We start from the raw sequence: 24,973 nt of genomic DNA, 5'->3' as shown, positions 1-24,973 counted from the left end.
GAGGAAGGACCCAGCGGCCACATGCAGAGTCTAATAAGCTATAGAGGAAGTATTGGAAGGTTTAAACGGAAGAACGACATTATTAGATTTGTGTTTTAAAAAGATTACTCTGCTTCCCCGGTGTGGTGAATGCGTTAGAGGGAGACTATACATATAGGCTGCTGGTGTCATTTTAGCAAGAGATGATGGTGTCCTAAACGAAGGAAGAAGCAGTAGAAATGGACGGATAGTTTGGAAGTTAGAATTACCAGGTCTTGGAGATTAGTTGGGAAAGGAGTAAAGCGAGGTCGCAGACAAAAATGAGACGCAGGTTCGGGCATAGGAAGCTGGTGGTAGGTGGGCCCTTCATCAAGATAAGCAACACATGTGGGAGGAGGTTTCAGAAACTGGTGTTAATGGGAAATAAGTTCAGTTTCATGCCTGTTGAGTTTGAGGTCAGCTTATTAAAAGGGCAGCTCCAGCAGTGCTTTCTTTGTGGGATTTGGCATATAGAGTAGGGAGCATAAGCAATAACAACTTGACATCTTCTAAAAACTTTTTAGAGTCCATTAATTCATTATTCTGGTAGTGAACTTAGGAATGAGACCACAGACTTCCCTAGCCATTACTGGGCAGAGGCAGGCTGATGAGTTCTTGGTCTCTGGCTCACTTTTTCTGTCTAAATTTTATTTTCTACAGCAGGTTTACAGTACATATCACAAATGTACATACCTTAAAATAGTAATAAAGAAAATATACATAGAGACATCCCTGAACTAAATACATACCTAGATGTCCAATTTGCTACCAGTTAGCTTAAAAAGGTGTTCAGGATTCAGGTAGAAAAAAACAATAAGGCCCAGCTACCGCTTTATTCCAAAAGAGTTGTTCTAAGATATAACCCGTAGACTTCTCTCCCCCAACTTATCCTTGGAACTGAGGCCACGGACAAGATGACCCAAAATGACCAGGCCAGCTCCTCCATTTCTAGCCAGCCTGAAGCCCGGTGTCCTTCTGTGAGGTGGAGTTCTCCTTTTGGTGGCCCATCCGTATCTTTTTTTTTTTTTTTTTAATCCTCACCGAGGATATTTTTCCATTGATTTTTAGAGAGAGTGGAGGAAAGAGGGAAAGACAGAAATATCGATGTGAGAGAAACACATCAATTGGTTGCCTCCTGCATGTGCCCTGACCAGGGCCCAGCTTGGGCCAGGGAGGAGCCTGCAACCCAGATATGTGCCCTTGAGGCAATCGAACCCAGGACCCTTCAGTCTGCAGGCCAACGCTCTATTCACTGAGCCAAACCGGCTAGGGCCCAACAATCTCTTAATGAGTTCAGGGTCTAAAAACTTGCTCAGATCCAAAATTTGGCAAAGGATGGTCACTTTTTATTGGGGCAACTGCCCTCAGCCCTCTTATCACCTTCTGACTGAAGGTTGAGGAGTACCCTTGTTGGCTTCCCATCTATTTTGCCAATGGGGATGTTTATTGTGTTCTGTTAGCCATTTCCATAATACTCTGGGGCCTTCTTGGCTATAACTCTGACCTTTCTACTCATAATTGCATCTACCTGGCTTCTGGCAGTTAAGTGCTGTCACCTGGCCTCTTGTTTCAAAATCCTATCACCCCATTCCTATTAGCTGAGTTTTATAACAGCCTCACCTACTGCAATATAGGTGAAGCACCATTAAACTTATAGTGATACTGGTGCACCTGCTATTATCACACTAGAGGCCTGATGCCCAAAAATTGGTGCACTGGGGGGCGGGGGTCCCTCAGCCTGGCCTGCCCCCTCTCACAGTCCTGGAACCCTTAGCAGATATCCTACTGATGACCTAGTCCCTCTCCCTCTGCGGGAGGCGACAGGGCAGATCAGGGGAAGGCGTCACCCCTATCACCCCATTGCTGCTGCTGCCACTGCCAGTGGCCATGGCTACAAGGCCTGAGCCCTGGGCCTCACAGTCCTCAGGGCTCATGGCTGCCAGAGCCCCAGGCCTCGCTGCCGGGAGCCGCTGCGGCTTTGTCCGGAAGACATGTGGTCTAATTAGCATATTACCCTTTTATTAGTATAGATTCCTTATGGCCTTGGTAAACCGAGTATCCTTTTGGTCTTCCCATGGAGCAGTGGTTGGCAAACCGCGGCTCGAGAGCCACATGCGGCTCTTTGGCCCCTTGAGTGTGGCTCTTCCACTAAATACCACGTGTGGGCATGCACATACAGTGCGATTGAAACTTCGTGGCCCGTGCGCCGGAGAAGTCGGTTTTCGGCCTGGGTGAGTCTATTTTGAAGAAGTGGCGTTAGAACACTCAAGGGGCCAAAGAGCCCCATGTGGCTCACGAGCCGCAGTTTGCTGACCACTGCCATGGAACATAATAATTTGGTGGGATTTCTGACCTTAGATAATACATCCAGTTTGTTGTGCTCACTTTTCAGCTTTTTTTTTTTTTTTTTTTAGATATATTTTTATTGATTTCAGAGAGGACGGGAGAGGTAGAAAGAGACAGAAACATCAATGATGAGAGAGAATCAGTGATTGGCTGCCTCCTGCATGCCCCCTACTGGGGATGGAGTCTGCAACCTGGGCATATGCCCTGACTAGGTCCCCTTGATCAAGCACCCTCAGAATCCAGTGTCTTGCTATTCTCCCAACTGTTGCCATTACATGCTTAGCTAGTTCTTGCAGCTCCTTAGTGGTATAGTCCCTCTTCTCCCTTATCTGGTCCAGTATGTTCCCCACTGGGTTAAGTAGTGTTTTAATCCTAGTAATTGGACTGTGTCCAGGAGGACGATAAGGGCAGATGTTGAGGAGAGCACATGCATTCTTACAGGGTACAGGCCTCTTCACTGTCTGATAACAAGATGTTGAGCCATTTCTTCAGGTTTCGAGGATTCAGGGAAGTGTGAGAATTCAAGATCTTCAGTGGCATCAATCAGATAACCCCATCCCAAATGTCATGGTTGCATTACTAGGGCCTAGGTCTTGGCTTAGCTGATTTGCCTGGCTTGGGAGTATAATATTATTAGAGGTGAGACTATTCTGATGATTATCCTGGGCCTCAGCTTTTCCTGCCCTCCCACTGTGGGTGTAGAACCCCTCTTCATATGCTATTAGGGGTGCCCTTTGGCTTTCATACTTGACTTTCAGTAACCATGGCCAAATTCCATATTATACTAGTAGTTACTACTAAAGGCCCCGTGCCAAATTTGTGCACGGGTGGGGTCCCTTGGGCTGGGCTGTGGAGATTGGGCCCCAGCTCACGCCCGAGCCTTGCAGCCCCACAGCCCCACCTGGTACCCTGCCTTGGTCTGGCACTGCCCCCTCGTGTGCTCCACCATCCGGTCTACGGGGTGATCGATTGGGGCCCACCACCCAGCTCCCTCAGTGCCGCCGGCTGCTGGTCGCCATCTGCAGGGCTATCTGCAGGGCGATCAGGCCCCCTCTTGCACCTGCCTTGGCCTGGTGCCACCTGCTCACCTGCTCCACCATCCTGCAGTGGTACCACTCTTGTCGGGGCCCATCAGGGCCAGCAGTGTCTCCTCTGCCAACCGCTGCCAGCCCCGTGTCGCTGACACCTGCCATGTTCCCCACCGCCCCCTGGTGGTCAGCACACATCATAGCATGGGGTCGAATGACAGCCTGAGGGGACAATTTGCATATTAGGCTTTTATTATATAGGATGCCCTCCTATATTTTTAAAATGCCTGATATACCCCACAAGCTGGTACATTCCCTTCCACCAGCATACTATCCTTCTTCGCTGATAATGAAATATTTAACAATCGGACCACCAAATCTTTGTTGCCAGCTGTGTGGTAGGTAATGCAACTTCTAAACATTTTATTGCCTGCTTTCTTGGACCACTTCTAGCACCAACTGTTGCAAGTTGGGTTCTCCGAGAAGTAGACTCTGAGATAGAGTTAAGTTTGCAGGATGCCTATCGAGGAGTGTCCCTGAGAATCACAGCTGTGGTTCTCAGGGACACTCCTCGGAATGAAAGTGGGATAAATTGAACTGAAATGTGTACCTATCAAATGACTGGGAATCAAACCGGCAACATTTTGGTGCATGGGATGGAGGACACCCAATTATCTGAGCCACATAGGCCAAGGCTTGCTGTGTGTGTGTGTGTGTTTAGATATTTATTAAAGTGACATCATAAAAAGCTTGGCCTCAGAGCTGCAGATAGAAATATCCCCAAAAGAAGGATAGACAATTCATTTTGTTTAATGGAAAGTCCCTTTGAACACTGCCGACTCTTTCTAATTAGGTGACCCTCCTCACCTGCTAGTCTGTCTGGACTGCAAGGTGAGCTTCCTCATCAGGAGGGACTGTCCTGGATAGATGGCCTGAATTCTCAAATCAGGCCCCTTTTTTTGTTGTAGATGAATAAATGTTCATTCTGGTTTGTCATTTGTCCTCGGGTGAAGTTGCTTGGCAAGAAGTAATCCTCTGAGTAAACAGATAAAATCAAGTTCCTGGATCAGCAGAGAGCTAACCCTGGATCTATAGTGGTATTCCCACGAGGTCATTTTCTTTTCTAAAATAATGTATTTCCTTTGCCTGGATCACGCCCTGATTGTCTTTAAACTCTGAAGAGACTCCATCAAGATATGAAATTACTGAATAATTTGCCTCCTGCTTTAACTATTGCAATATTTTTTCACTGGCCTGTGTTACTGCAGCCCTTCTTAAAGGTTTTCATGAAATTTGTCCTTTGGCCTCTTGAGGCAGTAACCACTCTGTGTGTAAATTTGTGCGGGTTGCTGTAGAAGACGTATTTTAACATATATGACAAAAATCACTATCTTCAAGGTTTTTACACTCCTGTTGAAGAGAAAAGGCTTGTACATAAAACAATAAATGAGCAGTGTAGTCAAGCTTATCTAGTTTTCATTTGAACGTAATTAAGTGTCAGTGTATATAACATAAAAAAAATTATAGGATGCCAGGAGAGCAATCATTATGACATGGACACATTGGGGAAAGTTTTTAAAGGAGAACATTGGATTTAAGTTGTGTTCTGAATAGGTGCAGTCAATGTATCAATGAGGACCTATTGGTTGCAAGTGATAGAAACCAAATTCAGATTAATTTAGGCAAAAGGAATTCATTGGTGCTTGAAAGTCAAGGAAAGACTCAGTAACCAAGCCATGGCAAGATGCTGCAACTGGACCTCGGGAACAATTAGAACTGGGAAAATAAATGCTGACTGAGCCTTCTTTTATCCTCCTATTCCCATCTCTCCCAGCACCTCCATTTTATCTTTCTTTAAAAATATTTTTTATTGATTTTTTTACAGAGAGGAAGAGAGAGGGATAGAGAGCCAGAAACATCGATCAGCTGCCTCCTGCACACCCCCCACCGGGGATGTGCCCGCAACCAAGGTACATGCCCTTGACCGGAAGCGAACCTGGGACCCTCGAGTCCGCAGGCCGACACTCTATCCACTGAGCCAAACCGGTTCGGCTCACTTTATCTTGTTGCAAACAAAGTTTCTTCACAATATTAGCAGGTAGCCCTGGAACTCCACAAGAGCCACCAGTTTTCGTTCAGAAAATTCCTGGGAATAAACTGATTGGCCCAGTGCAGACCAGGTGCTCACCACTGGACCAATCAGCAAGTCAGGGGAGTCATGTAAACACCTGAGACCAAACTTATGGGATGCAGAAGAGGGAAAATGCTGAGCAGAGCCCTAACCGGTTTGGCTCAGTGGATAGAGTGTCGGCCTGCTGACTGAAGGGTCCCAGTTTCTATTCTGGTCAAGGGCATATACCTTGGTTGTGGGCACATCCCCAGTAGGGGGTGTGCAGGAGGCAGCTGATTGATGTTTCTAACTCTCTATCCCCCTCCCTTCCTCTCTGTAAAAAATCAATAAAATATGTTTTTTAACCCCTGCAGCTCGGGCCAGGGCCTGGGCAGCCTCGGGAACCCTCCCTCTTCTCTGGCTGTCATACCTGCCACGACCCAGACCTTGCCCACATCCTCTGTTCAGGCCACGCCTTTGAGCCGTACTGTGGCCTCTCCCTCCCCTCTTTGTGTGTCCGTGTCTCCCACCTTAGACCTCAGTGGGAGGTGTGGCTAGGATCCTGTGGTGTTTGTGTTATCCACTATTTATTTTTTTACCAGTTGGTTTAAGAAATAAAGTCTTTTGGTTTGTACTGAGAAAAAAAAAAAATATATATATATATATATATATATATATATATTAAAAGAATGCTAAGCAGAGAAAATATTAATTCCATTATGAGGATGAATGAGTATGGTTTAGGCAGATTCTAGCTTGGATGAGAAACTGAGGATGAGTCTTTAGATGGAGTAGGATATTATGGAGAATTTAGAATATATGCAGTGGCACATCTGGAGGCCAAAGGAATATGGTGTCTAGCTCTGGGTGCCACATTTAAAAATGGAAATAGACAAACTGTTGTGTCCAGAGTAGGGCAGTCAGTAGACCGAATGTAAGTTGTATAAGAGCAGTAACTAATCCAGGTTTCTCACTGGGTTTGGAAAGAAGGAGCCAAAGATCAAACATAGCAAAGAGAGTTCAATAGCATTTAGGGTTGGTGAGAGGTCTTTTTTTTTTTTTTTTTTTACGTAGTCAATTTTATTTTTCTTAAACCACAAAATAGAGTCTTTGGTTGTACAAACATCACTAGCTACAGTCTTGCAAGAGGTCCCGGCTAGGGAGGGAGCAGTTAGTTGGTGGCCAGAACTCCTGAGAGGTTTCTAAAATGCTAACACCCAGGTTAAAAGACTTGGGGCAAGGGTGGTGTTGGTGCTGGCAGGGCCCCCACCCCAAGTCCAGGGAAGGGACCCGACCCTCTAGGAGGGCACTGGGCCCAGGTCTCGGCACCCCAAGAGGAGGTCTTAAGGAGAGAAGCCAAGGATGGCCAAAGATTTCCAGTTTAGAAGGATGTGGGCATTTACAGAAATAGTGAAGATAGGAGGAGTTAATATGGATAATTCAATTTTATTTTATTTTAAAAATATTTTTATTGATTTCGGAGAGGAAGGGAGAGGGAGAGATAGAAACATCAATAATGAGAGAGAGAATCCTTGATTGGCTGCTTCCTGCATACCCCCTACTGGGGATGGAGCCCACAACCCAGACATGTGCCCTGACTGGGAATTGAACTGTGACCTCCTGGTTCATAGGTCGATGCACAACCACTGAGCCATGCCAGCTGGGCTAATTCAATTTTAGACATACCAAATTTGAGATGCTAGTGGTGTATCCCATTGCTGGAACTGCTATGGAGAGGTTGATAATGTTTATCGGGGTGTAGGGAAAGAGATGCTCACATTGTCTTTAGATAATTCATATCTGAAACTAGAAAAGAGGAGGGTGCAGTCTGGGCTTTGGAGACAGCCCCATTTAAAGTTGTGGGAAGAGAAGAGTCAGTTAAGGAACAGCTAGGGAAGGATGGAGGAGGTAAGAGAAGTAGGCAAGTGTAGAGACTAGAGAAGTCAAAGCAGAATTTCAAGAAGGAAGAGTTGGTGGCGAGGAAACGAGTAATGGAGGAAACTTGGAAAAGGCAATTATATTTCGTGAGGTCTTTTCTGAAGCCTGGAGGGGAATGGTGTTGCCTTCTAGGGGGTTACACTTCTTTCCAATTCAAGCTGAGCCCTTAATTCCTGCTAGCACTATACTAGGAGCTGGAGACAGTTCTCAACCCAAGAAGTTCACCGTGAGTTGGAGGAACTGAGAAGTAAAAGAACAAGATACAATGTTGAAAGTGCTTACATAGAAGTATGCACAAGATCTAGAAGCCTTGTGGAGTGGGCGACCCCTCGGGGCGGGATAGGGAAATGGCGGGTACAACGGTTTGCTGTCCAGGTGCTTGCTGGTTCTCCCAAGATTCCGCGAGGGCAATTCCAGTAGAACCAGTTCTCTGAGGTCACAGCTCTCCGGCGCCTGGGGCGGGGGGAGACCCTGGGGCGCGAGGGGACCCTGGCGCCTCCGGGCGAAGGAACGTTAGCAAGACAAAGGTCCTATTTGAAAGATGCGGGATGGAGTTTACAGCCTGAAGATGGGATGCAGGAAAAGAATAGTTTGTCTAAATCCTCTCCTTTTTTTCACATAGGACAGAAAAGATCAGGAGTGGTGGAAACCGGGCTTTTTGGAAAGCGAGTAGAGACCAAAAGCCTCAGGTCGACTGGCTTAGGGATCTTCGTTACTAGTCCTAGGCCTCCGCATCGGACCGGAACTCTAGTGTTAAAACGCCTGGTTTGGCGCCGGGTTGTAAAAGCAGCTGGACCTACACCGGAAAGTGGAGTGCCCGGTCGAGAAAAGCTGGGGACCCGGGCAGAGGCCACTCTGGAACCCCGGTGGGGAGGGCAAGTGGGCCTCTGCTGGGCGTTCGTGTGTCCGGAGCGTGCGAGGGCGACACAGCCTAGAAGGTGAGGGGTGAGGGGACCACACCCCGACTCGGATTAGGAGCTTAATGCCAGGGCTCTAGAGTTAGTTTTGCTACTTAGTAGCTGTAATGACCTCGGGTAGTTTAATCTTGGAACCTCCGTGTTCTCATCTCTGGAATAGTAATAGTACCTCTCCCAGAGTTGTGAGGAGTCAATGGAAATACATTTAGAACAGTTTCTGGCACGTGGTAAACCCTAGATAAACAATCTTTATAAAGACTGCTCCATTTAGCTGCGTCAAAAGCCACGGACTTTCAGTCTGGGATCATCCGTTAACGGGTTTGACTTTATTGGTAAAAATATGAAACAAACATTTATAATTAAAGTTGTATTAGAGACGTAACAACACTACTGAGGGTTTGGAAAATAGGGTGAATATTACTCATAATCCCATCATCCTATACTATACTTTAAGACTTTTATTACCTCCTCTCCCCCATCTAAATATAATTTAAAAAACATATTTATTGATTTCAGAGAGGAAGGGAGAGGGAGAGAGATAGAAACATCAATGATGAGAGAGATAATCATCGATCGGCTGCCTCTTGCACGCCCCCTACTGGGTATCGAGCCCACAACCTGGGCATGTGCCCTTGGCAGGAATCGAACCTGGGTCCCTTCAGCCTGCAGACCGATGCTCTATCCACTGAGTCAAACCGGCTAGGGTCCAAATATAATTTTTAAAAATATTTTTGAGACAACCTACAGTGTGGTTGTCTCCAAAGCCCAGTACTTTTTATTTTGAGAGTACGTTTGTTAAAGCTGGGGACAGTGAGACAAGGAAGGGCTTAGGATAGAAGGAACAACAAGAGAGAGACTAGAGGGGCCTACTTTTGCTCTCTAGAAACCTATGGGCAGAAGAGCCTGGGCAGGGCTGCTGTCAGCTCACTGCAGAGTCAGCGAAAAGGGGGCCTTGGGGACAGGCTCAGGGGGTTAGCCCGCCACGAGAGGCTGCAGCCCATTGCTCCCCTGGTTGCAAGTCTCGTGCGGGGGAGGGAGGGTATCCCTTAGAGTTAGGAGATGCATGCCTGAGGGGAAGGGGAAAGACACTGGTGTCCTCCTGGGAGGGAGAGTGCCTCTGTACATCTTTTTACTTGTAATGTTCGCATATATGGTCTTGCATATTTTGTTTCCTTTTAAGGGTAGCTGGAACAGGTAGAAGAGGGGACCATTTGGTCTTCCTGGTTCCGGCAGCACTTCCTGCCCGCACTTAAGAAATGTTGTTGCTAAGAACAAAGTTGTTATTTTACTAGAGCGATAGAAGTTATATTGGTAATTCTATACATATAGAGAGGCAGCGTACTAGTTCTAGATTCCATACTGATTAACATTGTAGACTTAGGCAGGCCACTTCACCTGTTGGTGTCTTGTTTCCTAGAGAAAGGAAATATCTACCTGCCTTGTCTTACATAAGTCATATGTACATTAAATGTGATACGTCAAGGTGACTTGAAAATATTAAGAATGGTATTTAAATGTGATAGTATTAGTGTTACTGTTTATTTCTATCTTTGAGGACCTCAGATAGTGATAGTGATAGCCAAAGCCTTGTTATTCAAAGTGTGAGCCTTGGACTAGGAGCTTGTTAGATATGAAGAATCTTGGATATCCTGTTAGACTTACTGGATCAGAGACCCTTCTTATAGCCATCATTCCATCTGATCTTCAGAAAAATCCCTTAAGGTAGGTAAGGGAACTGTTACACCCAAGGAAATGGAGACCTCAGAAGATCAATTGGTTTACCTGAGGGTAAACAGCGGTAGTAGGTTTAGCCATATGCAAATGCCAATATTTACAATACTTACAACCTAATAAGAGGGCAGGACTAGGAGTCAAGTCAAAGTTTTATTTTTTTTTTAATATCTTACCTGGAATTTTCCTTTTTTAAAGATGTTTTTATTGATTTCAAAGAGAGGAAGGAGAGGAGAGAGGAAATAGAAACATCAATGATGAGAGAGAATCATCGATTGGCTGCCTCCTGCACACCTCTTACTGGGGATCAAGCCCATAACCCAGGCATGTGCCCTGACCTGGAATCGAACCTCTGACCTCTTGGTTCATGGGTTGACGCTCAACCACTGAACCACACCACTGGGCAAGTCCAAGTTTTCTGGTTCCATATTCAATGCACACATCTAAATCCCTCTTTTTTTTTTTTCTTTTTAAATCTTCAAACGAGGATATATTTTTTGTTACTGGTTTTTTAAAAATATTGTTTTTATTGACTTCAGAGAGGAAGGGAGAAGGAGAGAAACATCAATGATGAGAGAGAATCATGCATCAGCTGCCTCCTGCACGCCCCCCACCAGGGATTGAGCCCGCAACCCGGGCATGTGCCTTGTCCGGAATTGAACCCGGGACGCTTCAGTCCCCAAGGCCAATGCTATATCCATTGAGCCAAACCGACTAGGGCATCACTGATTTTTGAGAGAGAGAGAGAGAGAGAGAGGAAACATGGATTGGTTACCTCCCCTAGGTGCCCCACCCAGGAATTGAACCTGCAACCTTTTGGTATACAGGATGATGCTCCAACCAACTGAGCCTCGTGCCCAGGGCTGTAAGTCCCTCTTTTTATTAAGTGTTAACTAAAAGGGTTAAAGAGACTAACATGTCAGTTAGCTTAGGTCCTGGAGTGAATGAGTTGAATATTTTATTCTAGAAACCAATTATTTCTTTCCTAGCCAGTTTGGTTCAGTGGATAGTGTCGGCCAGCAAACTGAAAGATCCCACGTTCGATTCTGGTCAAGGGCACATGCCCAGGTTGTGGGCTCGATCCCCAATGGGGGACTTGCAGGAGGCAGCCTATCCATGATTCTCTCTCATCATGGATGTTTATCTCTCTCTCTCTCTCTCTCTCTCTCTCCATCTCTCTCTCTCTCCCTCTCTCCCTTTTTCTCTGAAATCAATAAAAAATATATTAAAAAAAAATCCAGTCCTGGTGGAATTGCCAAAAAACAAAACCAAACCAGAAAAACAAAACAAGTACAAAATCAGCATAAAAATTTGTTTTAAAATAAACACAATCTTTTGAAACACATACTTGAATTATTTTGGGGTTGATTAATCATAAACTCCATGAAGGGCTCTGTGTTTATATTTATTTTGGTATTTTTTTCACGAGGCAGCTGGATGCATTATGTATAGTGCAGACAGTATTCTCGTTATATGTCCTGGATAAATGTTTATAGAGTTAGAAAATAAATTCATGAATTTCACAATACATGATCTATGTTGAATTTGAAATTGTGATATATTTTTTGCTACACTTGTAACTCTTCAATGTCTCTTCTATTATAGGTGGAATTGTGCTATTAGCTGAAGCTTCTTTCTCTGGTAGCACAGGGAGAAATTTACATTTCGACTTTTTCTTACCATGGCTCTGGTTCACAAATTGCTTAATGGCACTTACATTCTCAGTAAATGCCTAAAGCCAAGTGTTGCCTCATGTCCATTTTTGAGTACCCGCTTTGCAGACTATTGTTCCAGTAGTCTTCCGAAACCAGTGGCTACTCCTGGCAAAGCTTCCACTCAGAGGAACTCTGCAGGGGGTTTGCAAGGAGATCACCAGAGAGAAGTTTCTTTGGATATAACTTCTCCTGAGGAGAAGCCCGAAGTTAGTTTTGATAAAGCAATTAAAGATGAAATCAAGGAACATTTTTGGCGTTTGAAGGATGAGATTGTGAAGCATTGGATAGGGCCTGAAGGCCGCCCTCTGCAGGAGGTCATTATGGAACAAGCCAGAGTTGTCTGGCAGTTCCGTGGAAAAGAAGATTTGGATAAGTGGATAGTGACTTCGGATAAGACAATTGGAGGCAGAAGTGAAGTGTTCCTGAAAATGGGCAAGAATAACCAGAGTGCACTGCTGTATGGAACTCTGAGCTCTGCGGCACCTCAGGACGGGGAGAATAGTCAGAGCGGATACTGTGCAATGATATCCAGGATTCCAAGGGTAGGTTAGGCCCAGCAGCTGGAGTTTTCTGGTGAACTGGGGTGAACATGGTAGCATGAACTGTAGCTGAGAGTTTCTGTAAATGAAAACACCTGGCATCTCATCTTGTATGGGGTTGTATAACTACTGGGCACAAGTACAAAGCTGAAGCACAAGGGGGAAGCGGCTCCTGAGGAGGGACTTCTTGTTTCTGGGCATCACTTCGGTCCAGAGTGGTGCATTCTTATGTTTAACACGTCAAGCGCCAAGCCTGTTTTGTCTTCCTTCCGTTTCAGTCACCGGTTGACGTGGTGCTTAATGTGTTAAGGAGCCCTGAGAGATTAGACCAGGCGTCCTCAAACTACGGCCCGCGGGCCACATGCGGGTGTTTTTGCCGTTTTGTTTTTTTACTTCAAAATAAGAGATGTGCAGTGTGCATAGGAATTTGTTCATAGTTTTTTTTAAACTATAGTCCGGCCCTCCAACGGTCTGAGGGACAGTGAACTGGCCCCCTGTTTAAAAAGTTTGAGGACCCCTGGATTAGACAATTGAACAATGATCTGGGGAGGTTTGCATCTCCTCTAACATAGACCACAGACCCTGAAATGGCCAGGGGTTCCTTAGTGTGGATGTAGGATCAGTCTGTAGCTTTTTATTTATTTTAATTAAAGTAAACTTAATTTTAGAGTAGTTTTAGTTTTACAGAAAAATTGCAAAGTAGTACAGAGAGTATGGCCCTCCTGTATGGCCCTCACCAAGCTTCTCCAATTGTTACCATCTTACATTACTTTAGTACATTGTCACAACTAAGAAACCAACATTGGTGCATTACTTTTAACTAATTCCAGACTCTATTTGAATTACACTAGCTTTTCCACTAATATTCTATTTCTGTTCCAGGATCCCATCCAGGATTTTACATTACATCTAGTAGTCATGTCTCCTTAGTCTCCTTTGGTCTGTGACAGTTTCTTAGTCTTTTCTCATTTTTCATGAGGATTTGCGAAATACTGGTTAGGTATCCTCCTATATAATAAAGAGCTACTATGCTAATTAGACTGAACAGCAGAATGACTGTCCAGACAACCTTCTGGATGACCTTCTGGATGAAGCCGGGGCTATGAGGGGCTGTGAGGGCCAGCCAAGGCAGCTGGGGCTGTGAGGGCTGAGCCCCTTGCATGAACTTTGTGCTTCAGGCCTCTAGTTTTATATAATGACCCTCAATTTGGGATTTTCTGATTAGACTGGGGATCTGGGTTTTTTTCTCCTGGTTAGACTGGGGATCTGGGTTTTTAGGAAGAATGCCACAAAGTTAAAGTACCCTTCTCATTACATCGTATGAAAGATACATGCAGCGCCCTGGTCAGAGAGCTCAGTTGGTTAGAGCATTGTCCCAATATTCCAGAGTTTTGGGTTTGGTCCCTGGTCACATAACAGGAGTCAACCAATGACTGCATAGATAAGTGGAGCAACACAAATCAATGTTTTGCTTTCTCTCAAGTCAATAAATAAAAAAAGATATAATTTCTTTAAAAAGAAAAGGAAGGTATGTGCTAGCAACATGACATCACTGATGTGTTAACTTTGGTCACTTGGTCAAGGTAGTGTTTACCAGGTTACTCCATTCAGTTACTTTTTTTCTTCTTTCTTTTTTAAAGAATAGTTTATTGATTTTTAGAGAGAGAGGAAGGAGAAAAACATCGATGTGAGAGTGCAATATCGATCTGCTGCCTCCTCCACCCAACCCAGGCATATGCCCTGACCAGGAATCGAACTGTGACCTGGTTCATAGGTCGATGCTCTACCACTGAGTTATGCCTGTCGAGCTTTTTTCTTCTTTCTATACCATGTTCTTTGGAAGCAAGTCACTAAGTGTAGCCTACTTTCAAGATGGGAAAGTTGTAGGATTAAATTATATCTCCTGAAAGGTGTACTATACACATAAATTACTTGGGATTCTTAAGAAAGAAAGATTTGTTTCTTCTACCACATTTATTTATTTGTTAGTATGGACTCACACTTTGGGTTATAATCCAACAATATGTTATTTATTTTGTTGCTGAAATTGTTCTACCTTTGATCACTGGGAGTTCTTTCAGGTTGGCTCCTGTCCCTTGATCTCTCCCCATCCTTTTGAAAAAATATTTTTATTGATTTTCAGAGAGGAAGGGAGAGGGAGAGAAAGATCCATGTGAGAACAAAACATCGATTGGCTGCCTCCTGTGTGCCCTCCATTGGCGATAGAACCCGAAACCTGGGCATGTGCCCTGACTGGGAATCGAACCGTCAACTCTGGTGCACAGGATGACGCCCAGCCAACTGAGCCACACCGGCCAGAGCCCCATCCTTTTGTGTGTGTTTGTGTGTGTATTTTTAGCACATTTTGGCTCTACAAGATGTTCTAGCTCATCTTGTATTTCCCTTGTCCCAACCCTAGAATAAGCCATTTCTCAAAAGAGCTCTGGTTTCTTTTTTTATGGAGGATGTTATTAGAAACCAGGATCTGGGCAATGAGTATGCTTGTTACTGGGATGACACTATATCTAGGACATTAAGTGGACATAGCTAGGAAGTATATATATACATACCAACTTGTGTAAATACATGTCTATAATTTTATAATTTCTATATTCATATTAATTTTTTTAAATCCTCACCCAAGGATATTTTTTCCATTGATTTTTTTTCCCATTGATTTTTAGAGAGTGGAAGGGAGAGGGAGAGATGGAGAGAAACACCGATATGAGAGAGAGAGACATTGATTGGTTGCCTCCATTAGGCCCTGGACCAGGGCGAGGAGCCTGCAACCGAGGTACATGCCCTTGACTGGAATCGAACCCTGGACCCTTCAGTCTGCAGGCTGATGCTCTATCCACTGAGTCAAATCAGCTAGGGCCATATTAATCTAAATACGAGTTCATACTAATGCTCTCACTTTAATTCAGTACCATGTGGTTCAGTCTGGCCTTCCCCCTCTTGCTTCTGTAACTTCATTCTGTAACAGTGAGAAACCCATCCCCCACCATTTACTTACTAGTTTAACCCCAATATACATGTAAAGCAGTTTCAGGATTTTTAAAAATTATATTTTTGTTGATTTCAGAGAGGAAGGGGGAGGGAGAGAGAGAGAGAAACATTAATGATGAGAGTCACTGATTGGCTGCCTCCTATACACCCCCTCCTGGGGATGGAGCCCGAAACCGGGCATGTGCCCTGACTAGGAATCAAACCTACGACCTCTTGGTTCATTGTTCAATGCTCAACCATTGAGCCACACCAGCGGGGCAGTTTTAGAATTTTTAATCCAGAACTCTGTGAGACAACTCGACCAAGTAGAATACAGTGTTTATGTATAGTTTCTTTTGTCTTTAGCCTTATAGTATCTAGTCAGAACACTATTTTTCAAAGTTACTTAGGTTAGTTCTTTTATCTCTCCACTGGCCTATGGCTTTTTGCAAATTTGCTGACCAGGTATTGTTTCAGGCCTGCTCTGGACAGATTCCCATGTCTGACCTTGGCCACAGCCTCTGCATGTTGCTTGGATATTGTGCTTTAAGGAGAAAGACAAATATTAAGAGTAGTATTAGGCTCCATCTCTCCAGATAATGATGAAAAAGAAAGGTAGGTATTCTTCCAGAGGCAACAAATTATGCACACCAACTAGTGCACACCAAGATATTTTTTCAGGCCCTGAAAATCCTCAAAATGGAATTAATAGTCCACAGCAGCAAATAATTCAATGGCTAAATATGTATTGTGGAGTAATAGAAAATGTTCATAACATTTAAAAAAATATGTTTTTATTGATTTTTTTAGTGAGAGAGAAAGGAAGTGGGATAGAGAGAAAGAAACATGCTAGAGAGAAGAAAATCATTGATTGGCTGCCTTCTGCATGGCCCCTACCGGGGATCAAGCCCACAACCTGGGCATGTGCCCTGATCCGGAATTGAACTGACAACCTCTTGGATCCTGGGTAGACACTCAACTTCTGGACATGATAACATTTATTAAGTGTACCTGACATTCCTTGTGCAGATTAGTTCATATACATTTTATTTCTCACAATATTGTAACATAAGATCATTCCAGTTTTGTTTTGTTTTAAATATATGTTTTTATTGATTTTTTACAGAGAGGAAGGGAGAGGGAGAGAGAATTAGAAACATCAATGAGAGAGAAACATCGATCAGCTGCCTCTTGCACACCCCTCACTGGGGATGTGCCCACAACCAAGGTACATGCCCTTGACTGGAATCGAACCTGGGACCCTTCAGTCCGCAGGCCGATGCTCTATCCACTGAGCCAAACTGGTAGGGCTCATTCCAGTTTTGTTTGTGTGGGGGTTTTTTAAATGGATTTTTTGCATTGATTTTTAGAGAAAGTGGAAGAGAGGAAAGACAGAAACATCAATGTGAGTGAAACATTGATTGGTTGCCTCCTGTACGAGCCCTGACCAAGGCCCAGGCCAGGGAGTAGCCTGCAGCCCAGTATGTGCCCTTGACCAGAACTGAACTCTGGAGCCTTTGGTCCGTAGGCCGATGCTCATTCCACTGAGCCAAATGGCTAGGGCTGATCATTCCAGTTTTACAGATGAGGAAACTGAGGCTTGGGGAGATCTAGTAACTTGTCTAGAGTTATATAGCTACTAAATAATAGCTCATACCTGCACACTGGTATTCTTAAAATCAGATTGCCTCTGAGATTGTTGTAAATAAGCACCTTTGGAAATGAATACTAAGTTCCACTTTGAAAGAGAGAGACAATATAGATCAGCGGTCGCCAACCGGTGGTCCACGGAAGGTTGGTGACTGCTGATATAGATCGTTAAGAACACAGATTTTGGCCCAGCCAGTGTGGCTCAGTGGTTGAGCATCAACCCATGAACCAAGAGGTCACTGGTTCAATTCCTTGTTAGGGCACATGTCCAAGTTGTAGGCTCCATCCCCAGTAGGGGGCATGCAGGAGGTAGCTGATCAATGATTCCCGCCCATCATTGATGTTTCTATTTCTCCCTTCTCTCTGAAATCAATAAAAATATTTTTTTAAAAATATTTTGGAGTTATTTATTAACAGTACTGGATTTATCATTTATTAGAGTGTTTAGTTTATTCATATGTAAAGTGGAGTATAAAGATAGTACCTATCTCATAGGGGTGTTAGGATTAAATTATGCAAGCAAAGTGTTTTAAGTTTTTCTCTTTTAAAAAAAAATTTTTAAAAATTGATTTCAGAGAGGAAGGGAGAGGGAGAGAAAGAAACATCAATGATGAGAATCATTGATTGGTTGCCTCCTGCATGCCCCCACTGGGGATCGAGCCCGAAACCTGGGCATGTGCCCTTGACCGGAATCGAACCTGGGACCCTTCAGTCCTCAGGCCAAACCAGCCAGGGCAAAGTGCTTAAGTTTTTCAATAGATGGTAGCTATTGTTATAAAATATCAATTTTAAAACTTGAGCTCTTTTATAGTTTTCTAGTTTATTGGAAGGCAATTGTCATTAAATGGCCCACTCAGGAGTCATTGCTCCATAGGACCAGGGAAAGAAAGTAACTCTTTTCCATTCAGTGATACAAGTAAGTGCCTGCCCCATGTAAACACTGTCCTGGGCCATTCATGTCTTGAACATTACCTTAGAAACATACTGTGTCAGTATTTTGTACTAAGGTAGGAATCACTAGATTTATCTACTCCCTTGTGAGGGAATTGAATCTGAAAAAGAAAAATTAGTGGATCCCTTTGTTATAAAAAGTGCTAACTCACATTTTGCTAATAATGGAAAATGAGGTGAAATTAACTTTCCTTTCTGTTCTTTAGGGTGCTTTTGATAGAAAGAAGTCTTATGATTGGTCTCAGTTCAATACCCTGTATCTCCGTGTCCGTGGAGATGGTCGGCCTTGGATGGTGAATATCAGGGAGGACACAGATTTCATTCAGAGGCACAATCAGATGTACAGTTACTTCATGTTCACCCGTGGTGGGCCCTACTGGCAGGAGGTCAAGGTAACAGCCCAGGTCTTTACTGTACATCTTTTGAGATCATAGTTACATTGTAGTTTTTCTTATTAGTCCCTTTTGGAAGGTGTGGGAAGAGAAAGAAGGGAGAGGACCAAGGAGCAAGATTTACACAATTGACTTTTTCTTTGATTAATATATATGTTAGCCTACTAACCAGGAAATATTTTTGATAAGGATATGGTCTGGTACATGCTAAGTCATGGGTACATCTCTGGTTTATGCCTAAGTAGATGTTTCTTTTAAAAATATTTTAATACGTTTTTATTGATTTCAGAGAGAGGAAGAGAGAGGGAGAGAGAGAAACATCAATGATGAGAGAGAATTGACCATCTGCCCTCTATTGGCGATCGATGGGCCCTGACTGGGAATGGAACAGTGACCTCCTCGTTCATGGGTCAACACTCAGCCACTGAGCTACACAGGCGGGGCAGGTATATATATATATTTTAAAATATATTTTATTGATTTTTTTACAGAGAAGAAGGGAGAGGGATAGAGGATTAGAAACATCAATGAGAGAGAAACATCGATAAGCTGCCTCCTGCACGCCCCCTACTGGGGATGTGCCCACAACCAAGGTACATGCCCTTGACCGGAATCGAACCTGGGACCCTTCAGTCTGCAGGTCGATACTCTATCCACTGAGCCAAACCGGTTAGGGCAAGATATTTCTTTTTAAGTTTCTGCTGTATCACCTCTTCAGGGCAGCTCTATTAATATAGTGTCCCTAGCTTAGTAGAAAGGCTTCCTTAAGAGAAATAAATACTTCATCCTTTACAGTCATCAACATTTTTATTTCTTGGTAGTATAAGGCAGTCTTATTTTGTAAATGAGAAGCTTTGAGAAGGTAAACAATGTTAACCAGGAGGAAAATAAGTGGAAATTCAGGAAGGACTAAATCAAGTTTCTATTCCTGTCTTCTAAATCACGAAGGTTTTTAATCCATAAACTCAAAAGAAAGTATCCATTTTGTTCATACTTAAACCTAATGCTTATCCTGGACTCCTTTTTCCCTCACCCACATCCAGTCTGTTAGTAAATCCTGTCATAGCGACTTCCAAAATCACCCAGAGCCGCCATTTCTGCCATCTCTTCCACTGTCCGGGCTTTGGGATTACTTTGGTTTCCCTTTGTCCTCTTGCCCCCCTAAAATCCACTCTCCACACAGCCGCCGGAGTAATGAGCTTTCTAAAGCATAGCTCAGATTACATCTTTCACATGCTTAAAACCCGCCAGTGGTTTTTTGCTTACAATGAGAATGAAGTCCAGACTCCTTAACATGGCCCCTGGGCCTCTGATATCAGACCCCTGTTTTCATTTTCCGTCTCCCCTCCTACTTCCACTCCACACTGGTCCCTTTTCTGTGTGTCAGACTCAACAAGCTCTTTTTTAAAAATATATATTTTATTGATTTTTTACAGAGAGGAAGGGAGAGGGAGAGTTAGAAACATCGATGAGAGAGAAACATCAACCAGCTGCCTCCTGCACACTCCCTACTGGGGATGTGCCCACAACCAAGGTACATGCCCTTGACCGGAATCGAACCTGGGACCCTTGAGTCCACAGGCCAATGCTCTATCCACTGAGCCAAACCAGTTAGAGCAACAAGCTCATATCTGTCTGGGACCCTTTGTACTTTGTGGTGTATCTCCTGGTATGCTCTTCCCCTCATATCTTCCCCAGCTTCTTTCCTATCATTCACCTCTCAGCTTGAAAATTGCCTCACAGAGGCCTTCCTGTCCCTCTAGCTAGAGTTGCACCCTCTAACCCAGTCACTTTTTTTTTTTTTAATCCTCACCTGATGATATTTTTTCCATTGGTTTTTGCACTTGATCTTAGCCAAAAGGCCGAGAAGCGATTCCATTGGTTTTTAAAGAGAGTGGAAGGAAGGGAGGCTATGGGGGAGAGGGAGGGACAGAGAGAAACATCGACGTGAGATACATTGATCATTGATTGGTTGTCTCCCACACATGCCCTGACGGGCTGGGGATCGAACCTGCAACTGAGGTAGGTGCCCTTGACTGGGAATTGAATCTGAGAGCCTTCCATCTGAGGGCCAATGCTCTAACCACTAAGCAACCAGCCAGGGCTAATTCAGTAATTTTTTAAATATATATTTATTGATTTTAGAGAGGAAGGGAGAGGGAGAGATAGAAACATCAATGATGAGAATCATTGATTGGCTAACTCCTGCATGCCCCACACTGGAGATCGAGCCCACAACTCCAGCATGTGCCCTGACCGGAATTAAACCGTGACCTCCTGGTTCATAAGTCCATGCTTAATCACTGAGCCACACCAGCCAGGCACTTTGTAGTTTATGCAAATATAAGCAAATAGGAATATAATTTTCTCCTTTTTTTTAAACTGAAAAAATAAAAATTGCATAATTTGTGCATCTTCTATTTATATTTTTAATATTTAGATCCTGAAGACCTTCCATATCACTACATGGAATATTTTTAATTCTTTTTGTGTGTGTTTTTTTGTATTTTGTTATGTGGATATCCTATAGTTGACTGAATGAGTCCTGTATTGATAGTCACTTGGGTTGTTACCAATTGCTATAAGGAATATTTTGTCACAGCTCTTGAGGTGTTTTAAAAATTAATTTAAAAAAACCTGTAGATTTGTCTATATCTTACTTTTTGACTAGTAATATATTGTGAAGGTCTTCTCTCTTTTTTTGCTATTAGAAAAAACTATATGTATTTATCAGAATTTGTCTGAAATATAAATTCCTAAATGTGAAATTGGTAGGTCAGTTATGACATTTAAAATTTTTTAGTGCTGTTGGTTTTCTATTGCTACATAAAAAAACTTCCATAAACTTCAAAAACATTTATTAGCTCATAGTTCTGTAGGTCATAAGTTGAGACAGTAGATCTGGGTTCAATCAATGCTCAGGGCCCTATAAGGTTGTACTCAAGGTGTTAGCTGGGCTGTATTCCTTTCTTTCTTTCTTTTTTTAATTAAATATATTTTATTGATTTTTTACAGAGAGGAAGGGAGAGGGATAGTGAGTTAGAAACATCAATGAGAGAGAAACATCGATCAGCTGCCTCCTGCACACCTCCTACAGGGGATGTGCCCGCCACCAAGGTACATGCCTTTGACTGGAATCGAACCTGGGACCCTTCAGTCCACAGGCCAACGCTCTATCCACTGAGCCGAACAGGTTAGGGCTGTATTCCTTTCTAGAGGCTCTGGGCAAGAATCTTCCAAGCTCCTTCTGGTTGTTAGCTAATTCAGTTCCTGTGATTGCAGGGCTGCTGTCCTTCCTTTACTGGCTGTCAGTGAGGGGCCACTCTCAGCTCCTAGAAGCTGCCGCAGTCCATGCCAGGTAGCTGCCTCCATCTTCAAAGCCAGCAGTGTACCATTCCCCCACCCCATTGAATCCCTTCATGCTTCTAATCTTTTACCAGTCAGTCCCTTTTACGGGTTCAAGTGATTTAGTCAGGCCTACAGAGAATAAGCTATAAAAAAGTCAACTGATTTAGGACCTTATTTCTGCAGAGTTCCTTCATTGCAACATTGAGATTAGTGTTCGAATACCTCAAAGAAGGTGTGTGTACACTAGCAGTTGGAAGTCTTGGGGGCCATCTTAGAATCCTGCCTACCACAACCACCAGCTGCCCTCTAAGAGTTTTAATAATTTCCACTCCTACTAACAGTTTACAAGTGTGCTTCTTTCTCTTCACCCCCATATTTCTATTAGGTTATTTAATCATTTTCTTAGTTACATATCTGTGATCCAGATGACTAGCCACTTGTCATAACTGCATCTATGAAATAATTTTATAATTAAATTTAAACTATTACTCTTTTATCATTATAATTACATACAAATGCTTCAGTTACTTACATTTCAGTTATGAAGTAAATGGTTTTCTTTTTTCAGATTCCCTTCTCCAAATTTTTCTTCTCTAATCAAGGAAGAATCCGGGATGCCCAGTTTCAGCTTCTGCTTGACAAGGTAACCTTTTCCTTTCATTCAGAACTATATTTTCTTTAGTGAATCAGAACTCCGGTGAGGATGAATTCAGTCCATTTTGGAAGGCTGGCAAATGAAGGATGGAAATTCCTACTCAAGGCCCCCTGTAATATCCAGACAGATGTTTACACAGACCTATCCTTTGAGCCAAAGCCCTATCCTGATGAATTTCATCATGGTCTTCTCTTGAGCATGCCTACATTTTATTTTAGCTTTAAAATAAGAGAACAGTATTGAGTTCAGGAGAGCTTTAAGAACCTCCATTAGATACCCATGTTGTCCCCACTAGTCTTGGCACTACACTGAAGGAAGAGGAAAGGAAGTAGAGTGTGGAAAGAAAGTAGCCCTGTATTTCCACTTATAATTTACTACAGCATAGGATGCCGTTGTAGGCCAATCCAGTTCCTGTGATGGCAGGGCTGCTGTCCTTACTATGGCATACTTGCTAAGGGCTATAGTAATCACCTCATGGAATTTTAAAACTCCAGGAACATCACTATGCGATTTTGATCAATTTCTTTATTTTAAATTTAGATCTCCTCTATTGGATTCACCCTGGCTGATAAAGTGGATGGTCCATTCTTCCTGGAAATAGATTTTATTGGAGTGTTTGCTGATCCAGCCCACACAGAAGAATTTGCCTATGAAAATTCTCCAGTGCTTAACCCAAGACTTTTTAGATAGAGATCATGTAGTAGTAGTGTGGTATCCATGCTGATACAGAGACAAAATAAAGTATTTCTTTAATGGCATCCAATCAGTGGCTGGTATATATTCCCTAAGAGAAAGCTAAATGCTGCTCCTAAGAGGGACCATATAGAGGGAAACCAAGTTCTAAACTGTACCTTAACTCAGAGAATGCAGTTACTATACTGATGCAGAGATACTATATAAATAACTGTTTTTGGTTAGAACAATTTCTGATAGAGACGATTCCTGCATGGTTTCCAAAGCAAGGAGTCTCTGAGATGACGGTTGATGGCCTCTACCACTCTGTTCCTTACAGGTTCCTTCTGTTTTCTAATCCATCTTTGAGGAAGACTGCTGAAGAATCCTATATAATAAAAGCCTAGGTGGTGTCGCTCAGCGCCCTCACTCAATGTCACAAAATGGCTGCCACAAAGATGGCCACCACAAGATGGCTGGCAGGGGAGGGCAGTTGGGGATGATGGGCCAGCAGGGGAGCACAGTTGGGGGCAATCAGGGGGAGCAGTTAGGTGTCAATTGGGCCAGCAGGGGAGCGGTTAGGGAGCTATCAGGTTGCAGGCAAAAGCAGTTAGGGGCAATCAGGCAGGCAAGCAGTTAGGAGCCAGCAGTCCCGTCCCGGATTGTGAGAGGGAAGTCCTAAATCAGCAGTCGGACATCCCCCAAGGGGTCCCAGATTGGAGAGGGTGCAAGCCGGGCTGAGGGACACTGCTCCCCTCCCCAATGCATGAATTTCGTGCACTGGGCCTCTAGTATTAAGATAAAGGTGCTATTGAAGTCCCTGAGAAAAGACATACCTAGACATGCTTAGTCTGTTCAGGCTGCTATAACAAATTACTATAGACCAGGTGGCTAAAACAACATAAATTTACTTCTCACAGTTCTGAGGGCTGAGAAGTCCAAGATCAAAGTACTTGCATATCTGGTATCAGGTGAGTGTCCACTTCTTGGCTTATAGACAGCTACCTTCTTGGCTGTATCCTCACATGGTGTCTTTCCGTTCTTTACAAAGACTAATCCCAACACAAGGCCTCAATCCTCAAGACCTAATTGCCTCCAAAAGGTCCCACCTCCAAGTACCATCATGTTGGAAATTGGGGTTTCAACATGAATTTTGGGATGACACAAACGTAGTCCATAACATGTGTGCAGAGAGCAGCTAGCTGGTCCTCTAAAGCTGCATGATTTTTACCAGTTCTTACTTTATAGTGACTTTTAATGTAACCACTAGAGAAACTAAATCAGGTAATAGACTGATGTCCCCAAAACTTCCCCATTTAAAGTATTACAGAAATTGAATATATAAAAAAAAAAAAAAAAGAACCTTATTAACAGTGTTTAAATTGATAAATTCTTGTCATCTTAGAGAAAGGAAGCTATAATACTATAGACAGAGTACCCTAAGAAAGCCAGGTTTAAAATAAAAAAATATATAAAGTCTAATATCTTTTCCATCATTTTGGCCTACAATCTACTTTGTGTATTTTCATGTAATTATCTTTTGTTTTTAATAGCTTTTATTGAGGTATAGTTTACATAACAAAGTTTATTTTATTTTATTTTTTTAATGAATTCTTTTTTTTAAAAGATATTTTATTGATTTTTTAGATAGAGGAAGGGAGAGGGAGAGAAAGTTAGAAACATCGATGAGAGAGAAACATCGATCAGCTGCCTCCTGCACACCCCCTACTGGGGATGTGCCCGCAACCAAGGTACATGCCCTTGACCAGAATCGAATCTGGGACCTTTCAGTCCACAGGCCGACGCTCTATCCACTGAGCCAAACTGGTTTCGGTTATTTTATTTTTTAAAATATATTTTTATTGATTTCAGAGAGGAGGAGAGAGGGAGAGATAGAAACATCAATGAGAATCATTGATTAGGTGCCTCCTGCATGCCCCTACTGGGCATTGACCCGCAACCCAGACATGTGCCC

At 43.3% G+C, this 24,973-nt stretch overlaps 1 protein-coding gene and 1 pseudogene across 2 annotated transcripts in view; both read left to right on the top strand.

The window, feature by feature from the left end:
* Positions 1-24,973, top strand: part of LOC307097903 (ribosomal RNA processing protein 36 homolog) — a 415,062-nt pseudogene that overhangs the window by 227,990 nt on the left and 162,099 nt on the right. The window lies entirely within an intron of this gene.
* Positions 8,240-23,229, top strand: NDUFAF1 (NADH:ubiquinone oxidoreductase complex assembly factor 1). Its single transcript, XM_079768009.1, has 5 exons — positions 8,240-8,378; positions 11,694-12,345; positions 18,138-18,323; positions 22,240-22,314; positions 22,867-23,229. Exons 2-5 carry the CDS (start codon positions 11,770-11,772, stop codon positions 23,014-23,016), a joined length of 987 nt encoding a protein of 328 aa, XP_079624135.1. The 5' UTR covers positions 8,240-8,378; positions 11,694-11,769; the 3' UTR covers positions 23,017-23,229.

This window comes from Cnephaeus nilssonii, assembly GCF_951640355.1.
Source record: "Cnephaeus nilssonii genome assembly, chromosome: 4".
NCBI lineage: Eukaryota > Metazoa > Chordata > Mammalia > Chiroptera > Vespertilionidae > Cnephaeus > Cnephaeus nilssonii.
The sequence above is the reverse complement of the archived record's forward strand: the minus strand, read 5'-3'. Positions and strand labels throughout refer to the sequence as shown.

Coding starts and splice junctions, on each gene's coding strand:
- NDUFAF1 (XM_079768009.1), top strand. CDS start 11,770: ATGGCTCTGGTTCACAAATTGCTTAATGGCACTTACATTCTCAGTAAA. Junction 12,346..18,137: donor TGATATCCAGGATTCCAAGG/GTAGGTTAGGCC, acceptor TCTGTTCTTTAG/GGTGCTTTTGATAGAAAGAA. Junction 18,324..22,239: donor CCTACTGGCAGGAGGTCAAG/GTAACAGCCCAG, acceptor TTCTTTTTTCAG/ATTCCCTTCTCCAAATTTTT.